The sequence below is a fragment of the Ursus maritimus genome, unplaced genomic scaffold (assembly GCF_017311325.1).
Source record: "Ursus maritimus isolate PB19 unplaced genomic scaffold, ASM1731132v1 scaffold_2, whole genome shotgun sequence".
NCBI lineage: Eukaryota > Metazoa > Chordata > Mammalia > Carnivora > Ursidae > Ursus > Ursus maritimus.
In genome coordinates, this window is record NW_024424452.1 from 40,047,869 (window position 1) to 40,074,479 (window position 26,611).

The following is a 26,611-nucleotide window of genomic DNA, read 5'->3' on the forward strand; positions in this document are numbered from 1 at the left end:
GCCAGCTCGGCTCGCGTCGACGTGAAGATGCTCTGGAGGAGCGTGGGGCAGTGAAGTCACCACGCGCTGGCGTGTCGGGGCACGTGAGGAGGGGAGAGCTGGGCCACGGGGGAGCGAGCAGTGAGGACCAGATTCTGGTGTTTCACTTTAAGGAGCCTACTACCTACACAAAAAACAAAACCCTTAAGAACTGCACACGACCTACCGCCCAGAAACCCCCTCCTGACACTCCAGCCCCCACGAGCAGAGTACGAAGACTGCTTCTGTGAGCAGGACCGCATCCAACCCAGACGCCGCTGCAAGCTGGTGAGATCCGCGCGGCCAAGCGGGGGCCGCAACGCCAACGGCGCCGTTCTCTCTTCTGAACTAGGTGGTGGGTATGTGGGCGCCTGTTTTAGGAAAGACCTTTATATCCCTCGCTTGAGAAAACAACTGTAAAACTAAGTTTCTATTCATTGAATATGCAGCTACGGGCAGCGCCCGGCAGGCTCAGTCCCGGAGCCTGCGACTCTTGGTCCCGCCCCACGGGGCCTGGGTGCTGAGCTTACATTAAAAAAAAAAAAACAAAAAAGATTTAGAAACAGTGTAGAAATATGCAGCTACAGAAAGGAGTGTGGTCGGTGCCTGCATCTGAAACGTGTAACGGCCTCCAGGATGCACTGCCAAGGGAGTCAGGTGTTGGACGGAAGACAGGATTTATACTTATTTTTGTTTAAAAAGCGAAATGAAAAGAAAATGTACTAATACACGCACAGAAATTTTTAGAAGTGCTCAGAAGCTAGTAAAAGTGTATAAATCTGGGGAAGGAAACTAACAGTCTGAGCTAGAAAGGAGACTTTTCCCTGCATACTTTTTCAACTGGCCTGAACGATTTTCTATGCACAGACGTATTCTTTTAAAAATTAAATTAATCAGAAACAATTAAAAAGGAGCGTACGCGCTGTAAGAGTGACTGTACTCTCTAAACAGCTGCTGTGGGTCTTTCCAGGCCGGACCTGTCTCTGCCGGCCCACCCCTGCTGTCCCCGTGGCCCCGGCACCGTCCCTGTCCCCGCAGCTCGTCCCCGCGGCCCCACAGCTCGGCAGCCCTTCCTCGCCCCTCGGGTCCGGGGCTCGCGCGGCCGTGGCGGGGCTGAGACACTCACTTGGGCTCGTGCGGAGGGCCGGACTGGTCGACCAACTTGAACTCGGCCGCGAAGCCATGGGAGCGGGCGTACTCTAACAGGCCGCCCACGGGGTTGGTGTTCAGGTATCTGACGAGCTCGCCAATCCTCCTGACCTTGTTGGGCATCCCAGACTCCAGGTTATCGAAGGACTCTGTGTTCGTGCCGCCCGGCTGAAGGAGAATTGCCCACATGAAGAGGAACCATAAGCACTTACGGAAACTCTGAGGGACGCGGTCGCAAGGCTGAGCCACGCGGTCGCTAGGACGGCCCACCTGGGGATCGGCAGGTGCCGAGCTGCTGGCCTCTCCGTGCAGGGCCTTCACGGCCTCCTCGGCAGCCATCTGCTTCGCCACCTTCTTGCTGGGGGCGCTCGCGGTGGGGAAGGTGTGGGCTCCCATGGCGACACAGTACTGGAACCTGGCAGGAGCGGGGAGGAGCGGGTTAAAGCGGCACCGACCAGAGACACCCACCTTGCCTCCGTGGGGCCGTCCTCTACGAGCTGGCGTGTCCTCGCACACGTCGCCTCTGTGCGTGGCCCGCGCAGCCCCTCTGCGTCGACAAGTCGCTGCCCTGGACTCTCCTGCCCCCGGCCCCCCAACCTGGCTGACCCCATGCGACACATGAGCACCCGGCTGGCTGACCCTCCTCCGGGAGCCCTGCTCTGGAACCTGCAGGTGTGCGGAGCCTCGGGTACGCCCAGGTCTGTGCCTCTCAGACCCACCACCAGCAACCGCCAGGCCGAGCGTCTCCCTAGCGCTCGGCCCCCGCTTCGCCCTCTGAGCTCCCAATCCCAGACCGTCCGCTCCGCAGCAGCGAGCACGCCTCGCGGCTCCCCACCGTCCGTACTGCAAACAGTCGGCCTGCCCAGTGGGATAACCGGCCACCTCTCGGGAGGCCAGCAGGAGGCTGTATCTCTCGTCTGAGAACCCTCAGCAGAGATACACGACACAAGAGATGTACTTGGGGTCGTGGGCAGGGCCTTCTCTGGACAGGAGGCGGAATTCACAGGAGCTCCCCAGCTTGTGCACGCACTCAAGCAAGGTCGTGACGGGGTTCTTCCCAGAAAACAAGGATGCCGCGGAGGGGGTGCTGGGCTGGGACTCCGCCGTCTGGAGAAAACGAGACACAAGAGAAATGACTGAGAAACCACAGGCTGGTGCGACCGGGCAGAGAGAATGGCGGTGGGTCAAGCACAACCGAGGGGCTAACGTTCCAAAGGAAGAGGGTTCGGGGTGTTTCTGGGCACGGCAGGAAAGGGTGACTTATTGAGACACTCTGGGTCTCATTTCTTATCTGCCAACAACGGAGCTTGGACTCGGTCATCTTTAAGGTCGCTTTCCAGCCGGGAGGTCTGTGATTACAGTGGGGCTGCGAGGCGGGGAAGCGGGGGCGCTGGGTGTTAGGGGAGGGGAGCGTGGCTGAGGTGGGGCAGAGGCGGGAGGGGGACACAGCCTCTGAGCCATGGACTCGGCCCTTTGCGTGCAGACCACCTGCAGAGGTCAGTTAAATGCTGCTACCAGGGTGACGTGGGCAGAGCCTGGGCCCCCAGAGGGCAGGACGCCTACCTTCTCCGATCCCTTCTCTGTGGAGCAGTCGTAGGGCTCTTCTGGTCTTCCACTGTCCTTGGCTTTTGCTTCCTCAAGCAGGATGGTCATGGCTTTGAGGGCCGCGTCCTGCTTGGCCACCTTCTTGCTGCCAGCTTCAGCCGGGGGGAACTCTCGGCCACCAATGACGACTTGGAATTTAAATCTTGACGGAAAGTGAGCAGACGTGTGAGCGTGGGCCCGCAGCCCCTGCCGCTCCCTCCACAGGGCCCTGCACCCTGGAGCCTCCTGCCACACAGAGACTCCTGTCCCTTTGGAGCCTCAGTCCCTACCTTCCGGAAACAAAGCAGCCAGTGACTCTCTCCCCAGAGCTCATGAGGGCACACACAGCTCAGATCTCTTAGCAATGAGTTAAGAGAGCCTGCACCACGAATGATGGGCAAAAATCGCCACTGCAGCACCGAAGCCTTCATTCTGAAGCCGCGGTGGCCGGCTGCCCCCCGTGAGGCGGTTCCTAAAGGCCGCGAAGGCTCCTTCCTGCACAGCGGCCGACACGGAGCAGGCACCTGCCGCTTCCTGGGCCTGTGTCCGTCCCCAGCCTCCTGAGACCCCATGCGCTGGGGTCTGGCATAGCCACTCTCCAGCTCCGTCTGTCTAGAGCCCGAGACGCAAGGCATCTCCTCTTGTTATGCAGAAAACCAAGACGCCTCCGTCCCTGGCCTCTGGACTTAACCTGGGCCTCTCGTGCTCAAGTTTTCAGATCTGTTCGGCTCTTGGCTCAATCTGGGATTTCATTTAGAAAAGTAGGTCAAATTTCTTATTTCCTGGGTCTGCTGAAATATTTGAACATGGTACCAACGCTTCTTAGGGCTGGAGTCCAAAGAAAGGTTAACTGCAAAACCCACTGCTCTCCCCCAGTTCGGGGGGGGTGGAGGGAAAAGAGAGCACGACGGCCACCCAGCCTCTGTCCCAGACACAGACCAGTCCTGGCCCTGCCGGCCTTCGGACACACCCCCCCAGCTTAACAGCTCTCCTGCAACACGTTTCTGTCATGAAGACGGCGGACCTAAGGAGTAAGGGTCCCAGCCGGGAAGCCATACTCTTGGAAACCAGCCCAGGGCTAAGGTAAAGGGCACTGGAACTCTCTCCCGCCCCCACTGGCCTGCGCCGTGGCGGCCTCTGCACTAGGCCCCTGCAGCAGCCCCATCGGGGCCCTCCTGTCTCCCTCCGTCTGTCCAGCGGCCTGCAGGGGCCGGCGGTGCGGGGCCTGGCCAGCTGCCTGAGTGGGGCACTGACTTCACAGCCCGGGAACCACAGCGAGCACAGAGGAGGCGAAGAAGAACACCAGGATCGCCAGCTTCGCCGGGCGGGCAGCCAGCAACACTCAACACCACCCTGTCCCGACAGGAGCCGAGCACCGGGTGGCTGGGGCCTGCTGCTGCTTCCCGTGTGTGCAGCCTGGCCCGACCCCCCTGCTCGCGTGTCTCTCTGGGGAACTCAGCTCGGGGAAGGGAGGGAAAGCCCACAGAAGAGGATGGGAGGGGAGTCCAGGCCTCACGACCTCTGGCCCTTAGAGGCAGGCATGACACTGAGGCACGAAAGCCCGTCCAAAGCAGCTGCCTTCCAGCCAAAGGGTCAGCCTCCCCCTTGCTCAGCCGGGCCTCTGGCTGGTGCGATGCCTGCATTTCCTGCGCCAGATCGGAGGAGGCAAAGGGAAGAGGTGGGGGCGGCCACGAGCTGCGAGGCTGCTCTGAGCCCAGCGCCAGGTATGGTTTGTGGGCGGTCTCTTACCGAGGCTCGTGGGGCGGTCCGCTCTGCTCTAGCAGGTTGAACTCACAGGTCTGGCTGGCGAACTGGGCGTATTCGAGCAACCCGCTGATGGGGTTCTTCAGCTGGCACTCTGTGAGTTTCTTGTAGGGCGAGCACCGCGGCCAGCCGTGACTGTAGAAGGAGGGCATCTCCATGATGGCTCGGAACTCACCTGGGGCTGCGTGGATACTGTTCAGGTCATCTGGGATGTCGTCTGTGGCCCACTGGCCGTTTTCAAAGTCAATGTATCCCATTTTCGAGGGGCCGTTGTCATGGGCAGGAGGCCTCAGCTTTACCCTCTCCGGCGCGGCCTCCTGCCTGCTTTCCAGCTTAACGACCGGCTCCTGCCCGTTCTGCACGTCTTCTGTGGCCGCCACGCTGTCCGAGGCGTCCGGTGCGGCCAGCTGCCGGGAGGGGAGCACGTCTCCTTTGGTCTCGGGGCTGGCAGCCGGGCCGCTGTCGGGGCCGAGGTCTGCGTTTCTCTTCATTTGCATCCGCTCTCGCTTCCTGTCGGCCAGATACCACACGGGGGGAGTGGTGCCCTGCCTGTACACGTCGCCCTGCCTTTCCAGGTCCATCAGCACGGCGTTCACATCCCGCGCCCTGGCGAGGCCGATGTTTTTCGCCACATTCAGGGCCGAGGCACCACACACGTTGAACAGGTAGTCGCAGACTTTCTCCCTGACCTCAGCCATGTCAAAAGGCTCAGGAGGAGTTTCCAAGCCAGATTCGAAAGACTCGAAGCTCCGGTCTTCAGTTTCCAAGCTGGGGTCTGAGTCGGGCGCTTCCTGGCTACGACTGTGGGCGCTGGCTACTTGGCCGGGCTGGTTCTGAGCCTGAACAGCGATCGTCCACAGAGGGGGCGTTCCCGGCTCCCGATGCAGCTGGCCCTTCTTCTCCAGAGAATATAAAACTCGATTGACTTCCTTCTTCGGGACTCTGAGCTTCCCAGCCAAAACACGTGCTGTGGCAGTCTTCCCTTCCCCGAGCTCCTGCAAGAGCTCTAAGACTCTCTCTTCCTGGCCTTGGCTGATACCTAGCTCCTGGAAATGTGAGGAGAGCCTGTCCACACCTCTCCACGGCAGAGTCCTGCCACGTGGGAAAGGACAAGGGGACCCTCTCTGGAGCACCTGACTTCTGGGAGGCACGCTCCTGGGGACACCCCAGGTCCCCAGTTCCCTGCCTCTGGCAGGCGGTCCTGGAAACCTCGGCCGGAGTCCAGAGACGAATGGTGGCAGTGATGGTGTCTGCTTTCCAGTTAGGGGTGCCTCAGGGAGCAGCCCCTTGAGAAACTCTATTTGCTGGAGCTGGAAACGATTCAGATAAGATCCTGGCCCTGGCTGTTGGTGCCTGAGCTTGCTGTGCTCATAGCGTTGAGATGGGCGGGGGTGGTACGTGTTGAGCGAACACCCCTGCAGAACAAGAAGACAGAAAAGAAAGTGAATGAGGACTTCAGCCGTGAGCCCGTCCCTTCTCTCTGCCCGGGGGCACCGCACCTGCCTCCCGATGGGTGCTGAGGCAAGGGGGACGTGGGCATGTGACCCAGCAAGGGTGGCCGATAACCCCCCCAGCCAGTACTGCCTGGGGGCTGCTGCAGCGAAGAGTGGGGGGAGCCACCAGGAGCACGCGGGGTGCTGACGCCTCGGCAGGGCCTCTCCGGCCACCCTCGCGCATTCTCTCCCCTTTGACAGATTTTAGGGGGTTGAGAATGAATCCTTCCACTTTCCAAAGTAAGTACCCTTCTAAGATAAGAACAAAGAAATAAATGGTATTTTGTTTTAAAAACAAAAACAGAACAATAACCTCAAAATGCCAAGGGAGTGAAGGGATCAGAAAGTGGCCTGGGCAGGACCCCAGTCTCTCAAATCTACCCTCTGGATGGCGAGAACGAAACACACATGGGCTGGGTGACCTGGAGCCCCAGCCCTCCAAGGCTGCAGCGGGGGCACCTTCCCACCTGGGGACCCCACGCTTCATCTGCTCCACGCCACTGCTACCCAGGGAGGCCCGGAATTTGGTTTTGGGGAGGGGGATGGTTTCCTTAGGAAAGAAAGGACACACTGTCCTCATACTCAGTGTGTGTCCAGGTTTGGAACAGACACTGGGAACTTCTGCCCACACCACCCAGGCTCCCCCAGATGTGTGGCGCTGGTGGGGTCCATTCCTAGACACCTCAGTCCCATCCCCCCAAGTCCCTGCGCTGCCTCCCCAGAGCTGCTCCTGCCTCCTGTCCTTCAGAATCCTGTTCCCCAGGACACAGGCTGCCCCGAACTCACATGTCCCAGAACACTGCGCACCTGTGACCCCTTCCCCCACCACACAGACCCAGGCTCCTCCTGTCCCAGGTGCTGTTCACTGGAGGGACCTGGGGGGGGCGACATCTAGCAACAATGTTTCCTCGTGCTTGTCCCTCCCCAACTTGTCTGAAGGTCCCGAAGGTTGCAGCGACCTGTGGCAGCCGTGCACCGCCTTCGGCGACCGTAGCCTTCTACTCCTCCACAGCCCGTCACCACGAGGGGATTTTAGCACTTGGCTAGTCCTGCTCGCGGTGCCCTCGCTCTGGGGTTCCTTCACAGCCGCCTCCCCCTTCAGCCACCTGAGTGGCCTGTGCACGCCTCACTCAGTCGTGATGCTAGCTGGGGCTACCCCCACTCCTCAAACCCTGAAACTCTTCCCCAGGGAAGGACCAGCCGGATCTGCCACCGCAGCACGGGGGCAGCCGCAGACGACACGCGAAGCCCTGGGTCTGCCGGCTGAGTTTGCTGAGTCCTGCTCTTTTCGGATGGCGACTTCCCCGCGCGTCCACAACTTCCGCCGGACTCCCACGAGCTGCTGCGCAGCGGCTTCCCAAGCCTTCCTCGTTCTGCCCCCACGTGTCCTCGCTCGGCCCGGCTCTCCCGGCCACTTCCCTCCCCTCACCAACGGCCCTGCCCCCTCTTCTCGCATGGAGGCTTCCACAAGGCGCTGGAGAAGGACGACGATGGTGTAACACCCTCCTCCGAACTTGGATTCGGCTGCCCCTGTCTGGTGGTCGGTCAGTTTCACACACACGCACGGGCTCCCTGCGATGGAGACTCTTCTTACAAACGCCCCTCCCACGGACGGTCTCCTGCCCCTTCTCTTCTGTCTCTACATGTCCCTTTCTTCCACCCCTTACGTATAATCAGTCCCCAAGATTTTGTCTAAGGGCCTCTTCTTCCTCCCCCAGGTTGATTTCCTCCATCCCCCTCAACCTAAATCAGCCCTCTTAAGAAACAGTGTTCCAATCTATTACCCCCAGCCGCCACCTTGTGAAGAGCTAAGACTTGGATCTCCAAATGCCTAGATAATCTGCCCACTTGGATACCCTGCACTACCTCAAACACCACATATTCTGAACCAAATTGACGCTTTCCCTCAACCCAGCCCCTTCTGCTATCCCTACAACTGTTGGCATCGTTCCCCTCACGGTTATTAAGGGTAGAAACCTGAGCCAGCTTTGCTGCCTGCCTTCCTCCCTCGCCTCCCACATCTACTGGGGTTGCTGCTAAGCGTGATCTTGTCCACCCCCACCCCATAGTTTCTCATAAATGTGTCTTTTTCCAGCTTTAGCCCCTAATTACTTCTCATGAGGCTGCCACAAAGCCTCGATCTTTGTACTCCCTACACCCCAACCCGGTGGGCCTGATGGTCTCTCTACTGCCCACGTTGCAACTCTGACCCTTTCCTTCAAGATCTCCTTAAATGCCACCTTCTTCTGGAGACTTCTGACTCACAGCCCATGGGAGTTTCCTCTCTTTGAGCCCCTCCCTCTCAACTCCGATTAGACCACTTACTTTACCTTTGGTCATACTACTGCTTTTTTTACTGCATACAAACTGTACCTGCAAGGTGATTACCAATATTAAGTGCTCCAGAAATGATAACTCAACCCTCCACTCCCGATATTCTCCATCAGGTATTGATGGGGGGGGGGGGGAGAGGCACAGTCTACTCCATAGTGAGCTCCCACGGAGGCGAGGACTATGTCTCAGTTATCTCTGCACTCCTAGCACCGACGATAGTACCTGGCATCAAGCTGATCCTGAACCAACATTTGCTGAATTAGTGATTGCAGCAACAAGCCACCCCTAGAGGTTCAAGCCCATGTCTTTGTTGTTCCTCCGGCTGCACACTAGCCCACCCCCCACTATGTTGCTAGGGACCAAAGTGTATGTGGGCACAGAAAGTGAGTGCCTACCTCACAGCTGACTTATGGGGACTTCAGGGATTTTCCCATTAGCTGTTGGAGTGACCCTGGTAAAACAATTATTTTGCAAAGTGGTTAAAGTCAGCTTCTAGCTAAATGCTAGATTTAAACTGCTGTTGCTTGGCTAAAACCTGCAAAATATCTGAATGTCTGTCTATAGAAGAGAAGCCACATAAATTATGACACATTCATGCTATGGAACAGTACTGTTTTGTTCTTTTTTAAACCATGTGTTACGATCTATACCTATCTACCTGGAGGAAATCTAGGAATGATACAATGTTGAATTAAATAACAACAAAAGAGCAAGCTGAGGAACAGGTAGGCTCTAAGCCCATTCTGGAAACAGAAGGAAAAGCCTCGGCATTACCTGCATGTGTGTGCACACGAGAGTGAACACACAGACAGGAAAGAAGAAAAGTATATGTGTATTTGTTCACAACAGTTATTTTAAGGAAATTTACAGGGAAATTATTAATTTTGTCTTTATACCCCCTTAAGTCTTCTAAAAGCTAAGCCAAAGCATGGCCTGAGAACAGCCATGTGGAGAGCCACGAAATGGGAGAGAGAGCCTGTGGGAACCAGCCTGTGGCCATCCTTCCTAAGTCCCACAACATCCCAAGCCCTTCACAGCCACACCCCATCCATTTCACTTTCATCTCATCTCCTACGTTTTGGATCCAGAGCTGGGCCCCCACCTGTGCCACATGGGCTCCACAGCAGCGCATATTGGTATGTGTGAAGTTAGGTCAGGTGTCCCTAATCTTTTGGAAGAGGGGAATAAAAAAAAAATACACAACTTGTAAAAATGGAAGTATAATTTACATCCATAAAGTTTACCCTTTTCAGTGTATACTCTGAGTTTTGACTGGAGTCAAAGCCCACACAACCCTGTAACTACTACCACAATCAAGATACAGCTTCCATCTCCTCCAAAAGTTCTCCTGCGATCAGCTCCTTCCCCCACACCCAGGCTGCTTCCCGTCCCCGTAGCTTTGTTCTTCGCATAGCGTCAAGTAAAGGGGCCCAAAAGCACGTCATCTTTTTGGCCCAGCGTAGTGACCGCGAGGGTCCACATGCGGGTCAGGCGCTCCCTCCGCGTTTTCGGCCTAGCCACCTACCACTGCCGGAGATACCCCAGGTTGCTAACCGACCATCTGTTGAAGGGCATTTGGGCTTTGCCAGTCCCTAGCAGTAGTGAATATGGCTGCGACACTACCAACTTTCTCCTGCAGGTAGGAGGATTGCTTCTCATTCCCCAGAAGTCTTAAGTGGAAAGGGTTTAGAGAGGGGACGGGAAAAGGGACGCGTGCTTCCCAGGAGGCGCTAATGCTGGGCCCTCGCAGAAAGGGAAGGGCCGCCTAGCCCGGGGCCCCTCCGCTCCGGCGCCCCTTCCCCGCACTGCTCAGCTCCGCGGCATCAAGAGGCCGGATGCAGATTCCTAGAACACGGCGCGCGCGCGCACACACGCGCACACAGACACACGCACACGCACACACACGCGCACACAGACACACGCACACGTGCGCACACACGCGCGCGCCCCTGGCCCCCGACCGGACCGCGAGCGCACGCGGGGGGTCAGGGCGGCGCCGGCCCAGCGACTCACCTGCCTGGGGTCCATGGCGTCCGCGGCGCATGTCCCGGGGCGGTGCTGGCGAACCGCTCCCCTTCCCCTACCCAGGCGCGACCCTCCCCAGGTGGGCCCGCCGGCGCCCGCCCCCTCGCTGCGCAGCCGCCAGGTGCCCCCAGGTCTGCAGCGCAGTACGCAGCCGGGGCGCGCGGCCGGTGGCGAAATGGCCCTGGTTCAATTTCACTTTCGTTTCTTCCGAAGGACTTCCCCTTCGGAAAGTTCCGCGGGGAGGGGGAGGGGTTAGGGCCGAGCCAGCAGGCGCCGCTGCTTCCGCCAGATGCGAACCTAACCCTTTCCTTGCGGGACCTCGGGGCAAGACGCCCTTCCTTCAGGAAAGCAGCCCTAGATACGCGCACGGCCCGCTCAGGAGCGCAGGGGCCAGAGCAGAAGGAAAGCGGGCCTGGCTGCGCCCAGCTCGGTGGTTCCACCGGAGGCGCTGGCCTCGGCCTCGGTGGAGCACTCTTGTGGCCGCGGCTGCCGGCCGGCCGGGTCGGGGCAGGTCTCTGCGAACGACTGGTCCCCACCGTGGACCATTTATTCACATTCCCAGCATGTTATAAACCGACAACAGCATGGGCACGACTTAGGGTCCACACCTTCCTCCTCCAGGCAAGGGTGAGGTACTTCCCAGGCATGACCTCCTTCATGGTCATAGCTCTGCCAGGGAGGCATGATTCCCAAATGACAGATGTGGAAACTGAGGCTGATAAATCCAGGCCTCACTGTGCCTCACCGCCTGGGCTCACTCGAATGACACCTTGACTTCCCAAGAGATAACTTGCAATCCAGAGGGGAAATGCAACGGTTTATACATTTGCTCTGTTTTGTCCAAGAGATCAGTCCTGGTGACAGGCAGTCCCCATCCCTCCCCAGGGAGAACTTCATCTTGTGTTTCATCTGCACTTCATCCCCGTTGCCAGTGAGACTCACAAGGCAGGCCCTCCCGCAACGAGATCCCGCTGGCGCCCTTTCTCCACCATCCCCTCCGAGCATCCACCTTCCCAGTGTCCATCACCCCAGTTTCACATTCCCAGTGCAGTGAGCTCTCTCTCCGGTCTGTGCCTCACACACTTAGTCCTTGGCCTAGAATGTGCTTCTTCCACTCCTTCTGAAGCAACAGTCTTTCAAGATCTGCTGGATGAAGCTATTGCCTCCCAGGGAGGCCTCACCCCACTCTGGGCTGGGGAGTAGGGGGTCTGTAGTTCCTTATTCTGTGCTTCTCCGTGACTGAGCACTCACCCTACCAGAGCACTCTCACCATCCTCCGAGAATGCCTCGTCATTGCACAGAACTCCTGAAGCACCTAGCGTGTGCCAGGGAAGCAGTGAGGCCCTGAGGCTATGCACCCTCTGCGAACAGCCTGGTGGGGAAGAGTGGCCCTGACAGTGATCACCATGCTGGGAATTACTGGGTTATGGATCTGCCTTGACAGTCTTCTCCCGACAGAGAACAGGTGTTACACATCCTCACGTCCCCCACACAGTGACCTTCAGAGGGCTGGTTAGCTGACTAACAGACCCCTGGGCAGAAAGAACAGGAACGTCCTAAGAAGAAACTGAGAAGATCCACAAACCTACAAAACAGTCCTCAATACTCAATCTCACCACTGGGGGCAATGCTCAGGGAGGCCACCAGAGTTACTGCCCATCCCCCGGACAGGCACCTGAACCGTCAGACCAGACCAGGGGGCGCGTGTGCAGAGCAGCTCCAGATCGCCACAGGAAACCTGTTTACCATGACGCAGGAAGGCGTGAACATACACACCCTACAATCCAGCAATTCCACTTCCAGACCTGGGTACACGTACAAGGGGCTCACCGTTACCTCACTCGTGACAGCTCCCAGCCTGGAAGCATCCCGAGCGCCCAAGAAAAGTAACATGGATGAAGGGTGGCCCATGCCAATGATGGGATATTGGGCAGATGTGAAAGAACTGTAACCACGTGCACCGAGCTGGGGAATGATCGCAACAGGACAGCGACGGACGAAGTCACACACATCATCCTGTCTGGTTCCAGGTGCGTGAGTCCCAAACCAGGCCGGGCTGCAGCAGGCGCTGCATGAAAGCCAGGACGGGCTCCCCTCTGGGAGGAAGGAGGGTGTTCTGACGGGGACGGGATATTCCGGTGCGGGCACCGCTCTAGAGCTTGACGTGGGTGGCGACAAGAGCGACTGGCTGCTTTCCCACGGTTCGCGAAGGGACACGCTTGCGCTTTGTGCACATTTCTGCACGGAGGTGCTACACTTCACAACCTGAAAACGTTCAGAACAACCACAAACCTCCCCACTGTCCTTCCAGCCTGTCTCCCTTTCCAGGTAAGTGACATGTGTCCGGTCTTACCTCGGTGTTCCTGCCTTCCAGCTAAACAACCCCACAGCCTTTGACCCTGTACGAGACTGCTCTGGAAAAGCCTCAGTCACAACAGCTGAGCAGGGGAAGCTGCGCCACTGCCACCCCGGTCCCGTTCAGGCTGACACAGGACGCGGTGCGGAAGCGGAAGGGGACACGAGCTCCCGAGAGGTCGGCGCGTGCCGCGTAACAGCAGCAGCTGCCGTCCTCAGTCCCCCTCAGGGGCCACCACCCCCCTCCGTGACTGCTTCGGCTCCCACACGCCTGTGGGGTGCTGATGTCAATCTCTGTGCTGTTCTACTGTAGGGCTCGACAAGCTGGATGGAGCACTTTTAAAAAATGAACCAAAAGTAACATGTCAATTGAAGAAAATTTCAGAAAATGCAAACTGACCTCAGTCCCCTGCTGTTCATTCACCGCTGCCTACCTTTCCCATGCTTCCTCTGGGCATAAAGGCACCAAGAACACACAGGTGCTCCCCTCTGGGGGCCCCTGAGTGTCTGCTTGTGAGGTAACCCCAAATGTAAGTCCTCCTGTTTCCGTACCACCTAGGGCTCCTTTCTAGCAACCGCCTAAATGCCTAAATGAGAGTTACCATCTAAAATAAGGCATGCGTGAAACAGCCCCCCCCCCCCCCCCCCACTCTNAAAGCTTGCCTTCCACGTAACACGGCCAAGCTCTGGCTCCCTGTGTGCCTCCAGGGGCCTGCACCCCCCAATGGTGGGGAAGGATGCGATATCATCTGGGCTCCCGGGGTGGTTTTAGTCTCCAATCTCTGTTGTCTTTGCTTTTTAACTATAAATGTTAGTCTGGCTTTGAAATGATTAATTTGACTTGTTATGTATAAACTGACTGTGTGCAGGGATGCATATTTACAGCAGTCCTTTTACTCCCTCATTTCCTATAGCCGGGCCTGATGCACATACGGGCTACATTCAAGTGAACCATCTGTGTCCCTTCGGGAAAGCAGACGTCCGCCACTCCTTCAGTATTTGCTCAGAGAGCCACGCGGCAACAGAAAGGCCCTGCCTGTGAGTGTTTGCTACTTAACTTGCGACATGTTATTAAAAAAGTAATAAATTACTAAGTTACTTTTAACTACTAGGGCATCATTTCAGAACAGGACACGCACATAAATAAACTCCTGTTTTGTTTTGTTTGTTTTTTCAAGATTTTATTTATTTACTTGACAGAGACAGAGCACAAGCAGGGGGAAGGGTAGAGAGAGAGGGAGAAGCAGGCTCCCTGCTGAGCAGGGGGCCCTTAGCCAACTGAGCCCCCCAGCTGTCCCAATAAACTCCTGTTCTTGTCCTAACTCCTAGGAAATCCATACTAAGCAATTCACAGAGCTGCGAAGCATGCATGTGCTGCCTGCCTTTTTGGTTGTCGTTTCTCTTCGGTTCTGGGTTTTTGATTTCACGGAAACAGCTACTGCCATAGCAACGGAATCGCAACCTTCTCGGGGTCTTCCCACAGGAGCCCCGCTTGCTCTGATAACCCGTAAGGCTTTCTGCGCACAGACCGGTGACTTGCCCAGTGGTGAGCAGTGCTCTGCACTTGTATTTATGCTGACGGCTGGCGTTCATGACTAGACTGGCTCTTGAAGTTACAGTAAGGTAAGCGATGCCTCAAGTACCGCAGAAGCCCCAGGGGTCGCTAATAGCGCCTCCACTAGCAGCACCTGCCTGTGCCCAAGCAGAATTATCCACAAATGAAAGAAAAGTGGTATTTACCAACTATCTACAGGCGCCAGGCGTTGAGACATCAAGTGTCATCCAACGTGAAAGGTACAGGATTAGTAATAATGTCAAAACCGTGTAAGAATAATGGCTAGCAGGCCTGTGCTAAATTTTCACATGGAAGTTAACTGTCGACACATACTTCGTCTTATAAAACCCCCCAAGATGACCTTCTTGTGACTTTATGCATCAAGCCCTGACACCCTCAGTCTGCCTCCCCTACGCCGGACTGGCCGGGCACATGGCATATGACTGACTTCTAGTTTGGCTCCTGGCCCACATTTGGGCTCCGTGAGTCAGGGTCCAAAGGGGGGGACCTCCCATGCACTCCTGGCCTTTTCGTCTTCCCTAGGACCCAGCCTGCGAGTGGATGGGCTTAGTCCCAGCTTCCTGCAGGACGAATGTCCCCATCTCCATGGTCTGCAGGAGGCAGAGGGACGGGTACAGCCCTGTGCACGGCAGACTTGCCTCTACCCCGCAGCTCTGCACTGTTTCCTGGGTAAGCAGGCTGATGTCACCAACAGCCAATCGCTGGACAGCCGTTTGCCAAACGGCCAATTCCTTGAATGACCAATTTACTAAATAAACGATACGCTGACTTGACTTTTTTCTTTAAGCATTTTTTTTCTTTGTGCAGTTTTTAATTCTGTCTTCATAACAGTCTTAGAAGAAATGTACTCTGTCCTTGTCCCTGTTGCTGTAGACCTGGGGACCAAAGAGGAGACTGGGGACAGCAGAGGGGTGGGGGTTGAGGGGCTCCTGTAGAAATCTCAGTGGACTTTCTGGATGCTGAACTAGTGTCATTTCCAGGTGTCTACAGTGTTATTGCCAAAGGGAATGAAAAAGGCTTTGCTATTCCTAACACACGTCTTTAGAAGCTTTTCCTTCAGTACTGACAGTTTCCCAAACGTCCCCAACCACACTGAGGAGAAGGCGAGTGCAGAGAGGTCTGAAGAGGCCGACCTTGGAGACGGGAGTGACGCCGCCACAAGGTAAGCAATGCGGGCAGCCCCCGGGAACGGGAAGGGCTTCTCCCCGACAGCCCCTGTGGGGAGCCCACCCTCTCACACCGTGACTTCAGCCTGGGGACACGGCTTGCAGATCTCTGGCCTCCAGAACTCTGTTGTTTCGAGCCACCAAATTTGCAGCTCTGGGAAGCGAAGACACCATCCTTGATGGTCAGGGCCAACCAGGGAGCTCCAAGTACAAACGAGCAGAGACCACGCTCTGCAGCCAGGGATCTGTGCGTCAGAGAGGACGCACGCACAGCCCCGTCTCCACCTGTTGGTTAGACCAGACAGTACACCTTTCTCACTACTGTCCGGCAGAATTAGACTCTCTTGTTTCATTCGAAAATATATAACAACAAAGCAACAGCTAATACCATATTTAAAATGGGTCAGGCATTCCCAGTAAAAGGAGAAAATAAGGAGGGCCACCATTACTACTATTACCTTATTTCTTCAATTCCGAGACGCACCCTAACATTTCTGATACTGTCATGTGAATTACAATGTGTGGTACACTTCATATGGTAGTCCTCGAAAGCTATCCTGAATCATTAGCGTGCTCTATGCTAATCAGTCTTAGAGTGAAAGAAATATGGTATTAAACATTTTTTGGAAATTCTAGCATGTAATGGAAAACAGAAATTGGAGATAAACTTAAAAGTAAAGAAAAAACATTATGTGCAGATAATACCAAAACTCTAATTGATCGCAGAATGAAAAACTCTTAGAAACCTGGCAGTCAAGGAACATGGCCGGATATAAGAAAAATATACAAAACACAACTTCCTCCTTATATGTAGCGTAAAAATACTATATTCTTAACAGCAAATAAATTTTAAAAAGGAGGGAGAAACATCTAGAAATAATCTCAAGGAATGTGAACAGCCTACAAGTGGAAAAGTATAAAACCCTGCTGAAGAATATATGTCTTAAACAGAAGGATACACCAACCCTGAACGTGACGGTGGAACAGTTTTTGGGTGCCAGCGAGAGTCAAACTGAATAACAGTTCATTGCAAATTCTAATGAGGTTAGAGCGGTGAGGAGTGGATATCTACGGAATTCATGGCAGTGCTGGTATCACACAAGAATGGAGCTACAGACTGACAGAGCAGAGCCACATGCCCTAAATAGACCTCAGTGTGTGTACGGGTCCGGTGCTCGACAGGAAGCCAAAAGCAGCAGTGAGTGGAAGAAGGGTTGTCAAAACATGGAGCTCAGCCAATTCGTTGGCTTTTCTGGGGGAAAAAATCTATTTACAGTCTTGCCTTACATTAATAAGCTAGCATAAATTACAAATGGATTAAAGGATTATCTGTATTTTAAATAAAAACACTAAAAAACAAAGTCAGTATATATGACTTATTTCACAGCAATGGAAGATATCAGAAAGGAGAAGGACATCTGTTTGCTGCAGATAAGTTTTGTACTTCAAAAAATATGACACTGTTTGAAAATAAGTTTAAAAATATGTTAGTAAAAAAAATGAAAACAGGGAGGGAACCACTGTTACAACACACATGCAAGACAGAGCTCCTGAGTATACGTGTACGTCGGCGACGTAAACAAGGGAGCGCGTACAGACGCGGGGCTCACGCGGGCCGGCGCTGCGCTCTAGCCTGGAATCCCCACAATCACCTACGAGAGACACTACTGCTGTCCCCATGTTGCAGAAGAGGAAACTGAGGCCGACCAAAGCTACAGAGGTCGTTCAAGGTAACAGCCAGCAGGTGCCAGAGCCCGGCTTCAGACTCAGGCGTTCTGGCTCCAGACCAGGTGCTCTTGGCCACGACACGTAGCTGTCCCCATGAAAACTACATTCAATAAAAAGAATCTCACACACTCACAAGTACAAATGCCTGTCAAACACCTGGGAAAATACTCAATCGTACTAATAACTAACGACATGAAAATGTAGTATGATCTATGTCTTCATTCATAAAATTGGTAATAAAAGATGAGATTACTCAGTGCTAGTTGGGGACTCCATGCGTACCTTCACAATCTAATCTTGGATTCTAGGAATCCACCCTGGCCCTATCCAAAATGTTCTCAGATATGATTAGGTCACTGCCATCTCCCTTCTTTAAACCCTTTATGGCTACCCACTCGTCTTTGGATAAAGGTCCAAGGTCCTAACGAGGTCGGAAGTTATGCCCCCACTTCCTGGCCAAGCCTCCTCTAATCAGACTTCACAAAAGTCACCTTCCATTCTGTTTGTCCCACAGCCACAGAGCATCCTTGCAGCTTTGAAAAGCCAAGTCAACCCTGTTTTCTCAAGTCCTGTCCCTACGCGAGGGCAGAAGCCACATAAACTACACTAGCCGTAACCTAGGCAAGCCTTCCTCACGGTCGTTGTCACTAGCTGACCATTCGACTACTCGTAGTGTCTGCATCTCCCGAGCACTGCGAGTCTTACAGCCCTGTGACCCAGCTCCGGGCTCTGGCGATAGAAGCAAGTCAACAACGATCCGTGCAGCAAGTATATACCAACGATGGGAGCAAAGCCGAGGCGGGGGAAGGAGACAGTGAGGAGAGGAGGAGAACAGGCACTTCACTACACTGGCGGTAAGACCAATGACAGGCTCCACTGTTTTATAAGGTGACCTGACGTTGTGCATCAAATGTCTTAAATGTCCATAACCTCAGTTAATAGTTGACAACGATGATCATTAATAATATAATCGTAGGGGCACCTGGGTGGCTCAGTCAGTGGAGGGTCCGAGTCTTGGTCTCAGCTCAGGTTTTGATCTCAGGGTCATGAGTTTGAGCCCTGTGTTGGCTCCACGCTGGGCATGGAGCCTACTTAAAAAATATGTAATCCTATTACTAGTTGTTACTAATAACCATAATAATAAAATCATAAAAATCTACCTTGAGGAAGAGAATCTGAAATCTCGTATGAGAAGTTATGTTTGCTATGGCACTGTTCACAACAGGGAAAAACCTGGAAACAGCTCGAATGTCTACAACTGGAGACATGGTCCTGTAGATTCTGGAACAGTCATGCATTACACAACACATAAAAGTGGTATTGACAGAGTTAATGCCATGGAAAATGTTTAAATCATAATAAGTGAACAGAACACGAAACTGCAGATAGAGAACAATTTCAGCTTTGGGAAACAACATGCCTGAGTGGGAAGTATTGCTCACCACCTGCCCTACAACTAAGCCTTTCTTTCTGAGACAGTCCTGGTTCTGTCCACTTTCCTGAGGCCAGACTCCCTCCCCAGACCCAGAGGGGGGATTGCAATTCCTCTAATAACCTCCTCTTGGCCACTCCGTTTTTCTTGCCAGTGATACAAGTGACAGTTCTGGCCAAGAACACACAACAAGCTGTCCTGGTTTCCTGTAATGAAGGTCCCTTGCGGTGGACAGGCGATGCGCTGAGGTGGCAGACTGGAAGCCTGGCTGGGACACTGCCGAGCGGCTGAATCAACCAAGGCTAGAGCCAACGAGCTTGCGGTGCAGGCGACACGGCACCGTGTGAGACACACCAACACGTGTGGGTGTACAGGGTTACCGGGGATCTTACTCATTTCACAGTTTCCTACAATTTTCAAGTTTTCTATTACAAAGCATCTATCACCCCAAAAATGGAGGGGGTCAGTAAGAATAAGAAGATAAATACAAATGGCGTGAAGCTTGCCCTTAAGAAGCTCAGAGTCTAGTCATGGAAGCAGCCGTGTAAATAAATGATTAAAATATTATGTGGCAACACTATACGACACCACGTCACTTCCCAGCTAACGGTATAGCTAAAATAAACTCGCAATATGTAAACTGAGTCAGGACATGGAGCCAGCGGACTCTCTGACACCGCGGTGGCGACACGAAATGCAGCCGCCACTTCGGAAGCTGCCCGGCAGCTCCTTCCAAGGCTAAGCACGCGACTCGGCTCCTACAGCAAGGGCGCTCCCAGGTCCTCACCGCGGAGAATACACAGAAACGGCCACACAGAGACTGACGGAGAATGTTCCCAGAGCCGGGCTAAGACGGGTGTCTTGGGTGCCTGACGGGTACAGAGTTCCAGATTTGCAAGAGAAGTAGTTCTGGATGTTTCACGATGAGAAGGTAGGTAACGCTACTGCACTGTACGCTTGAAAACGGAAGACAGTAAATTTCACGTTATGTGCTTTGTACCCTCAATAAAAAAGAAGAAAAATATTCACAGAGCTTATTCTTAAAAGCCCTAAACTGTAAACAAACCGAACGTCTGTCACGTGGTGAGTGCGTAGACTGCTGTATATCCACACAGAGGGCAACGCCTGAGCCCAACTTGGAGAAGCCGCACACGCAAGTGCACGTTGCAGAGTCCTGTTTATGTGAGATTTTGGAGCAGCAGGACTAGTCTATGGGGGTGACAGACCTCAGAGCAGTGGTGGCCTCTGGGGACAGGGATGACGAGGAAGGGGCAGGAGGGAACTTTCTGGGGTGATGGAAATGTTTTATTTTCCTGATCTGGATGGTGATTAAATGGTATATATTTGTCATATTTGTCAATATTCGTTGAAATATTTGCTATTATATATAATTGTATCATAATAAAAAAGAGTCTTCAGGAAACAGTGGGATGAGGGAATTGGAAGGGGCTAAACTCATCCTCTTGGCTACACACCAAAAAGCTGCCAGTGGGACAAGAGCGTCTTATGGTAGCTCAGCAGCCACCGATAACGCCACCCACGCAGCGGTTCATGGACATGCTAAGGACACAAAATTAAGAGAGCGTACACACATTCCAACCTCAGGTTCACAGACTCCTAGGCTTTGACCGTCTAGTAAATGCCTTTAAAAAGGAAAAATAGATGATATATACACTCATGTAATATAAAATAAAACATAGACCGACCTTCATCTAATTCAAACTGATTTTATTTAAAACATTACACAATACTTTCATCAAATATTTTGTTAAAATTGGAAATAAAAGTGAATATTAGCTTAAGGTAATAAAAAAGCAAAACATAATACTAGAATACAGAATGAAGAAAAAACATTTTAAAGCTTACAAGCAAAGGAAGAAATCAAAAAGTACAAAATTTGTCTACAGAATAATGAAAAATAGGTTTTGTATGTTTAATGAAAAAGCCAAAAGTAGATGGCAAACAACAAATTAGAAAAATAGTCACAGCAAATAAGTTTTCTGTTTGTTTTTATCATGAGCACATACTCAGGTTTTTTAGGGAATTTGTGTAATTTATAAAAAAAGTAACTTAAATGCAATTAAGTGAATAGACAAATATTAACTGAGAATTTAAAAAATAGAAATAAAAATGGTAAGCATATGCAAAAAGAATTCAAACTTAATCATAACAAAAGATGCAAATTAAAGCCAGACAACGTAGTGAATATTTTCCTTTTTTAGTTAAAATACCCAGTCCTGGGGTGGGCAGGCTGCGACAGGCGCACAGAGCGCTGGGTGCACAGAGCGCTGGGCGTTGGCAGTGGACATGGGGACTCACTTCTCTGGAAGCGCGTCGGGACTACACCTGGTCCTCGGCAGGTGGAGGTGAGTGTGGTCTTAAACACCAGCCCCCCAAGTCTCCACTGCTACCACAACTACTGGTGTGTGTGAAAAGAAGAAACCAAAGGGAGTGGGCGTGGCCTGGACAGGGTTCTCAGAAGGGAAAGCCCAGTCACCTGGGAAGATGGATGTGGTCTGCGGGCCTTCCCTGGGAGAGGCTGAAAGACCAACACCTGAGCAATCCTGTTCTGGTGGGTTCGTGTCCCAGGGAGCAGTGGTGGGTGCAGCAGAAGCACCCTGGCCACGGGACAGGAAAGGGGTGTGGATGGGCATGCAGAGCGGACGTACGGGGAGGTCTACGCAGTGATACTGTGCACACACACAGATATGTACGTGTAATTTCACCTCTTCAGTGGCTACAGCTAAAACCCTCCCCAGGAAGGAGGCACAGAACACAGGCGGTAGCGCCGCCTCTGGAGGGGGAGATGAGCTGCACAGAGGGTCTCACTGCTGGCAGAATTTTCTAATTGGGTTTTTTTTTCCCCCCTAAGATTTTTAAGTCATCTCCACACCCAATGTGGGGCTAGGACTCCTCCTCCCCCCGCCACGCCTCTCTGAGATCAAGAGTTATCTGCTCCTCTGACCGAGCCATCCAGCCGGCCCTCTAGTTGAGATATTCCGGCCTTTCTTGAGTGTTTGGTATTTAAAAAGAAAAAAAAAAAGTTTTAAAGTTCACAACCCTTGTTCCCAAAACTCCAGTCGAAGAATGAGTTATTTATAAAAGGCTTAGAACAGTGCCTGGCACATTGTAAGTGCTCAGATAAATGTTTCAAAACTAAACACCCTGAGGCGAAGGACCCAGATTACGGAAAAGCCTTCACATACAACCTATCATCGTTCAGAAAGGGTTGAGTGTGGAGGGAAACATTTCACAGGGTGGAATTTCCATGTGGCTTCTCCTTGGGGCCTGACCCTTGGCCTCTGCAGGACCTGGGGAGAGGTTCTGCCTTTCCAGGGTGGGCCCGCAGTCCTGGAGGTTACAGACATTTACTGTATATACTGTGCAGACTGGAGTCCTCATCAACACGATGTCAGCATTTCTCCCTGTGGGCAGATTTTCATTCATTCATTTAATAAACATTTATTGAGCACACAGTACGTGCAGGCGCTATCCTCGGTCCTAGAGACACAGCAGTAAATGAAACAAAAATCCTTTCCTCGTTATTTTCACGAAGTTGATGTTCTAACGAGGAGAGATAGGCAATAAACAAACCAATATACAGAAGCTGGTTGTAAGTGCTGGGAAGAGAACTAATGCCGACGCAGGATGGGAGTAACCAAATCTATAACAGGGCTGTGTTCAGGGGTTTACCCATGAACAGGAGAGAAGGGGGCCTGACTCACTGACGGAAGTCAAGGATGGCTTCTGGGAGGAGAAGCATGATCTGAGTCCAGAAGGCAGGCAATCGGATGCAGCCGCTGCACAGGTGTGGAAGGGTCAGGAGGCTCAGGGTCAGTGCCACAACACAGCACAAACACAGCCACAACTCGACGGACACACAAAATCAAGGGGGCTCGTTCCAGTCGGAAGGCTCTGGAAGGGCCTCAAAGAGTGGGATACGGGTGCGTGTGCGAACACACATGCATACAGTAGTCATTCCATGTGGTTATGGAGGAGCAATTTACTCCTTCCTCCCAGGAGTAGGCCTGTGACACAGACCTGACCACCCATGGCGTCCCTGTCTCCTTGGCCACTACAATTAGTTTATAATGCAGATAAGAACTGTAAAGTCACTGGCTTGGGGCTGCCAGTGCTCAGCTTTTTCAGCACGTCTAGAGAAAGCAGCAGGAGAAAATGAGGCCAGTAAACAAAAAGGAGCAGAGAAAGGCAGGGCCAAGAGAATTTTCATGACATTCTTTCAGCCTTATGATCCAGCCATACCTGAAACTCATCTTTGGACTTCCTACTTAAATCATCACAGGGGGCTGGGGGGGCTCTTTTTTGCTTCGGTTAGTTTACGGTGGGTTTCTGCCATTCGCAACTGCATTCATATGCCCTTTTTGGGGGGAAAGAACTTCACTGTGTACATAGTGGTGATGGGGTACGGGGGAAGGGAGGACAGATTGTGAGAGTTTCTCCCATTAAGTCTGATACAGACAGTGAACTAGGTGGCTTTGAGGCATCTGGAAGGTATAGAAGGAGCAACGACAGGTCCTTGGGTGTGTGTGTAAGTTACAGTCTACGTGGACGAGTAATATAAACCTGTGAGTTTATATAATCCATTCTATGGCCCGAAGTCATCTTCAAAGAACTAACACAGAACAGCTGATCAAGGACACCAAGAATATCATCTGTTTAAAACCAGTTTACTATTCCCACATTAATGCACATCAGTCACAGGTCTTTCCCAAATATTTAATGTTGCCACAAACTTGTATTTTGAACTCTTTACCCTATACCAAACAATCACCCAGTGTTCTCCAGAAAACTTAATTCAGGCGGCTGGACCCGTTATGGTCCAATTCTAACAGATGTTAAAGCAAAATAACTGCATCTCGAGAGATCACTACAGATGCCCAAAGCTCAGATCCTCTTGTTCACATATCTGAAAACTCCGACCAGTTGGTCACAGATAATAATATCAATCCGGTCTGAAATACAGCTTCAAATCTTTAAATCCGTGAATAAGAAAGATGCTCATATTACCCCATTACCGTATAAGAACAGCTAACTTAAGGACGCCTTTGTGTATTAAGAAATGGGTCTCATTCTGGCAGAAGTAACAATACCTCAAGATTTTTTCTTCTTTCCACAGGTATTTACCAAATACCTACTGTGTGCCCACGATCCCAGCACTGTGTGCCCATGAGCCTTTCCTTTTTCTCTGGGTGAAAAGGCCAAATCTCGGTTCACATCTGGACAATGCTGGGTAAAATGTAAAATAAAAGATAATTTATCACTGAACAATCTGAAATATTATTCTTTCAGCAAATACTGGCCCTCTGATCTCCGCTTATGCCTCCCTTGCCCCATTACCCCAGGTTCATGCTACTAGGACTCTAGTCACTGAGAAAGAACAACCCTGAGAAGCCTGGGTTCCAGTTCTGCCATTAACTAGTGTCAGGATTTTGGCCGAGACTAATGTTCTGCATCTGAAAAATGGGGATATGCTTACTTACTGCGCTGGGTCGCGGGAGGTATCAAATTAGTGGATGTAATGTGTTCTGTACGGTGTCAGGCACATAGCAAGTACTCAATAAAGAGAAGCTATAATTAAGCGAGGCCTTAATTTCTTTCTAGTTCTAAAATTTTATGAGGTCTTTAGTAGAGAGATTATGGGTTCTGAGATTCCTTCTTCTACTACCCCCCCAAGTCTGCTTCATCACATTTAGCAGAATAGCAAACACCCAAAATAGCAAAAAGCTCCCCCCCTTCTCAGTCAGCAGTACCCAAGGGAAGCCTTCAGCAAGGGAGCAAGTTCAAGTGCCTGGGTGCTGTACCCTTACTAATAATAGCTTGACACTTCAAATTCTGACAATAGCCCTGCCAGGTAGATATAATAACCCTCATTTTGTCGGTAAGACCGAGTAGGAGAAGTTAAATAACTCACTGAATGTAACACAGACGGCCAACAGCAGACCTGACTCCAAAGTTCATGCCCATTTCCACTCTTATTCCTCTGCTTCCCAAACAGCAAGCACGCAACTGTTTGTTTAAATAACGACAAAGATATTTCGGGAGCTCTGAAACGATGGGAACGAGCCTTCTTTGGTAAAGAAAGAAGTTGGCACCATCACTCTCGTTTGCTCGACAAGCTGATGCCCCTGCGTCCTGCGCTCCCCGTGACCTCCCCGGCCTCCCTCCCCGGCAGCAGCGCAGGCCTCTGTGCGCGAGTCTGCTACCAAAGCAGCTCGGCCTCCGGCGTCTCGGCCAAGCGCCTGCTGGGGCTCCCCCGCGCTGCACTGAAGACCCAATGACAGGTATCCCTTTTTGAAGGCAAGTCTCCCAAACTCTGACATCACACTGAACACCTGCGGCAGGCTTACCCTCTAGCGGGGCCCAAGAACCACGCCGAGCAGACGGAGGGCGGAGGACAGGGCGGTGACGCAACTAGGCCTCCTGCAGCAGGGCCAGGCCGAGGCACCGCGCGGTGGCCGCGACCCGCAGCAGGCTGTCCGCGGCGGACGCCCACGCCTTCCCCGCGGGAGGCACGCAGGGGCCGCGCGGGCTGCCCCGGGGCTGCGGTGCGGGAGCAGGCGGTCCCGGCGGGGAGACGCAGGGCGGCGCGGACCCGGACGAGCCCCGGTGCCCCGCGTCCAGCCGCTGTCCGCGCCGAGGGCAGCAGCGCCGGTGGTACCCAGCTGCTGGCCTCCGATGGCACGCGCGCCAGAGCATCCGCGCGCGCACCGGGCGCGCCCGGGCATACACACACACACACGCGCGCACGCGCGCACACACGGGGAGCACGCGCCCGGGCGCACGCGCACGCACACCCCCGGGCGCGCTCCCCTGGGCCCTCCCACCGCCCCTCCCTCAGCGGCTTGGGTCGGGAAGGGTGTACGGAGAAGGAAACAGCCTCCTTACCGGGTGCGGTGATCCTCCGGGCCGCGGCCCGACCCCAGAGGCTGCCACGGCCGCAGACCCTCCCCGCCCGCCCCCACCACGTAGCCGCGCCGCCGCAGCCGCCGGGAATCAATGGCCCGGTCGCCCAGTGGTGACGTCACGGCGCGCCGGGCGTGGGCGGCAGTACCACGTGACCGCCGCCTCTTTTGTCTGCGTAGTGGCTGCCGGGGCTTTGCTGCCGGTTGTTGTTGGGGGCTCGCTGGGGGGCAGGTGCTGGGCTGGGGAGGCCGCAGGTGAGCTCCCGGCCGTTGCCGATGTGCTCGGCCGAGCCTGCGCGGTATGAGGGTACCATGGCTGTTTTAGAGAGCCTCAAGGACGCAGGATTCATTGCTAAGACGTGGTCCTTGGATGGCTTGTTCACATTACTGTATTTAAAAGTCACACAATGAGGGGCGCCTAGGGGACTCAGGCGGTTAAGCCCCTGTCTCGGTCTCAGCTCAGGTCTCGATCGATCTCAGGCTCCCGAGTTCAAGCCCCGCCCTGGGCTCCCTGGTCTGCAAAAAAAAGTCATAGGGTGAACATCCCCTTTAACGGGCCCGCTCAGCCTCCGACCCAAGAACTAAAATACTGCCGATGACTTTCATGACGGGTTACGTGGTCCCCGTCCTCTGCTACTGCCTCCCCCTCCGAAGTTATTTGCATCCTGATTTGTGTTTACACAACTCTTACATTGTTTTAACATATTTTCACATTTGTAGTCATTAAGCAACATACTAGTTTCTGTTGCTTTTTTAACTTCTGTCTAGCATTCTGGACTTATTTCATAAACATGTTACGGAGTTCGTTCAGGCTGCTTGAGAAACCCCAGATTTGGAAACAACAGAAATTTATTTTTCACGTTTTTTTTTTATTATTGATTGATTTCAGGGCACGAGTGGGGGGAGGGGCAGAGGGAGAGAATCTTCAACCAGAGGTTCCCGCCCCCGCCCCCCCCCCCACGCCGGAGTGCAGAGTCCCAGGTGGGGCTCATCCCAAGATCCTTAGATCAGGACTTGAGCCGAAACCAAGAGTCTGGTGCCCAACGGACTGAGCCACCTGTGCG

At 53.3% G+C, this 26,611-nt stretch overlaps 1 protein-coding gene and 2 long non-coding RNA genes across 13 annotated transcripts in view; 1 reads left to right on the forward strand and 2 right to left on the reverse strand.

Annotated features, from left to right (window-relative positions):
- The window catches only part of ADAR (adenosine deaminase RNA specific), a 23,062-nt gene extending 12,562 nt beyond the window's left edge, over positions 1–10,500 (reverse strand). Inside the window, exons 1-6 of one of the 4 annotated variants that reach the window (XM_040635722.1) lie at positions 10,356–10,498; positions 4,501–5,930; positions 2,731–2,914; positions 2,198–2,274; positions 1,438–1,582; positions 1,145–1,335 (exon numbers count right to left, since the gene is read on the reverse strand). In XM_040635722.1, the coding sequence (XP_040491656.1) occupies positions 1,145–1,335; positions 1,438–1,582; positions 2,198–2,274; positions 2,731–2,914; positions 4,501–5,930; positions 10,356–10,370 (2,042 nt within the window). In that variant the 5' untranslated portion in view covers positions 10,371–10,498. Of the gene's footprint in view, positions 1–1,144; positions 1,336–1,437; positions 1,583–2,125; positions 2,275–2,730; positions 2,915–4,500; positions 5,931–10,355 lie in introns of all 4 variants that reach the window. The other 3 variants (XM_040635721.1, XM_040635723.1, XM_040635724.1) reach the window with 3 other exon arrangements.
- Positions 9,604–20,376, forward strand: LOC103668392. 6 transcript variants are annotated; one of them, XR_570011.2, is made up of 7 exons: positions 12,059–12,397; positions 13,036–13,252; positions 13,637–13,760; positions 14,052–14,967; positions 15,279–15,460; positions 17,707–18,046; positions 18,779–20,376. It is a non-coding gene; the product is annotated as an uncharacterized LOC103668392 (long non-coding RNA). The 6 variants fall into 6 exon arrangements; XR_005836191.1 differs by lacking the exons at positions 17,707–18,046; positions 18,779–20,376 and adding an exon at positions 9,604–9,981 and having other exon boundaries at positions 12,218–12,397; positions 15,279–17,131; XR_005836190.1 differs by lacking the exons at positions 17,707–18,046; positions 18,779–20,376 and having other exon boundaries at positions 14,052–14,345; positions 14,821–14,967; positions 15,279–17,131.
- A 1,194-nt stretch (positions 20,377–21,570) lies between these two features.
- On the reverse strand, positions 21,571–25,642 carry LOC103668390. 3 transcript variants are annotated; one of them, XR_005836186.1, is made up of 4 exons: positions 25,531–25,642; positions 24,557–24,689; positions 23,781–23,871; positions 21,571–22,049 (listed from the first exon to the last, which is right to left on the reverse strand). It is a non-coding gene; the product is annotated as an uncharacterized LOC103668390 (long non-coding RNA). The 3 variants fall into 3 exon arrangements; XR_005836187.1 differs by having other exon boundaries at positions 24,557–24,651; positions 25,531–25,640; XR_570008.2 differs by lacking the exon at positions 25,531–25,642 and adding an exon at positions 24,993–25,173.
- Positions 25,643–26,611: the final 969 nt, after the last annotated feature.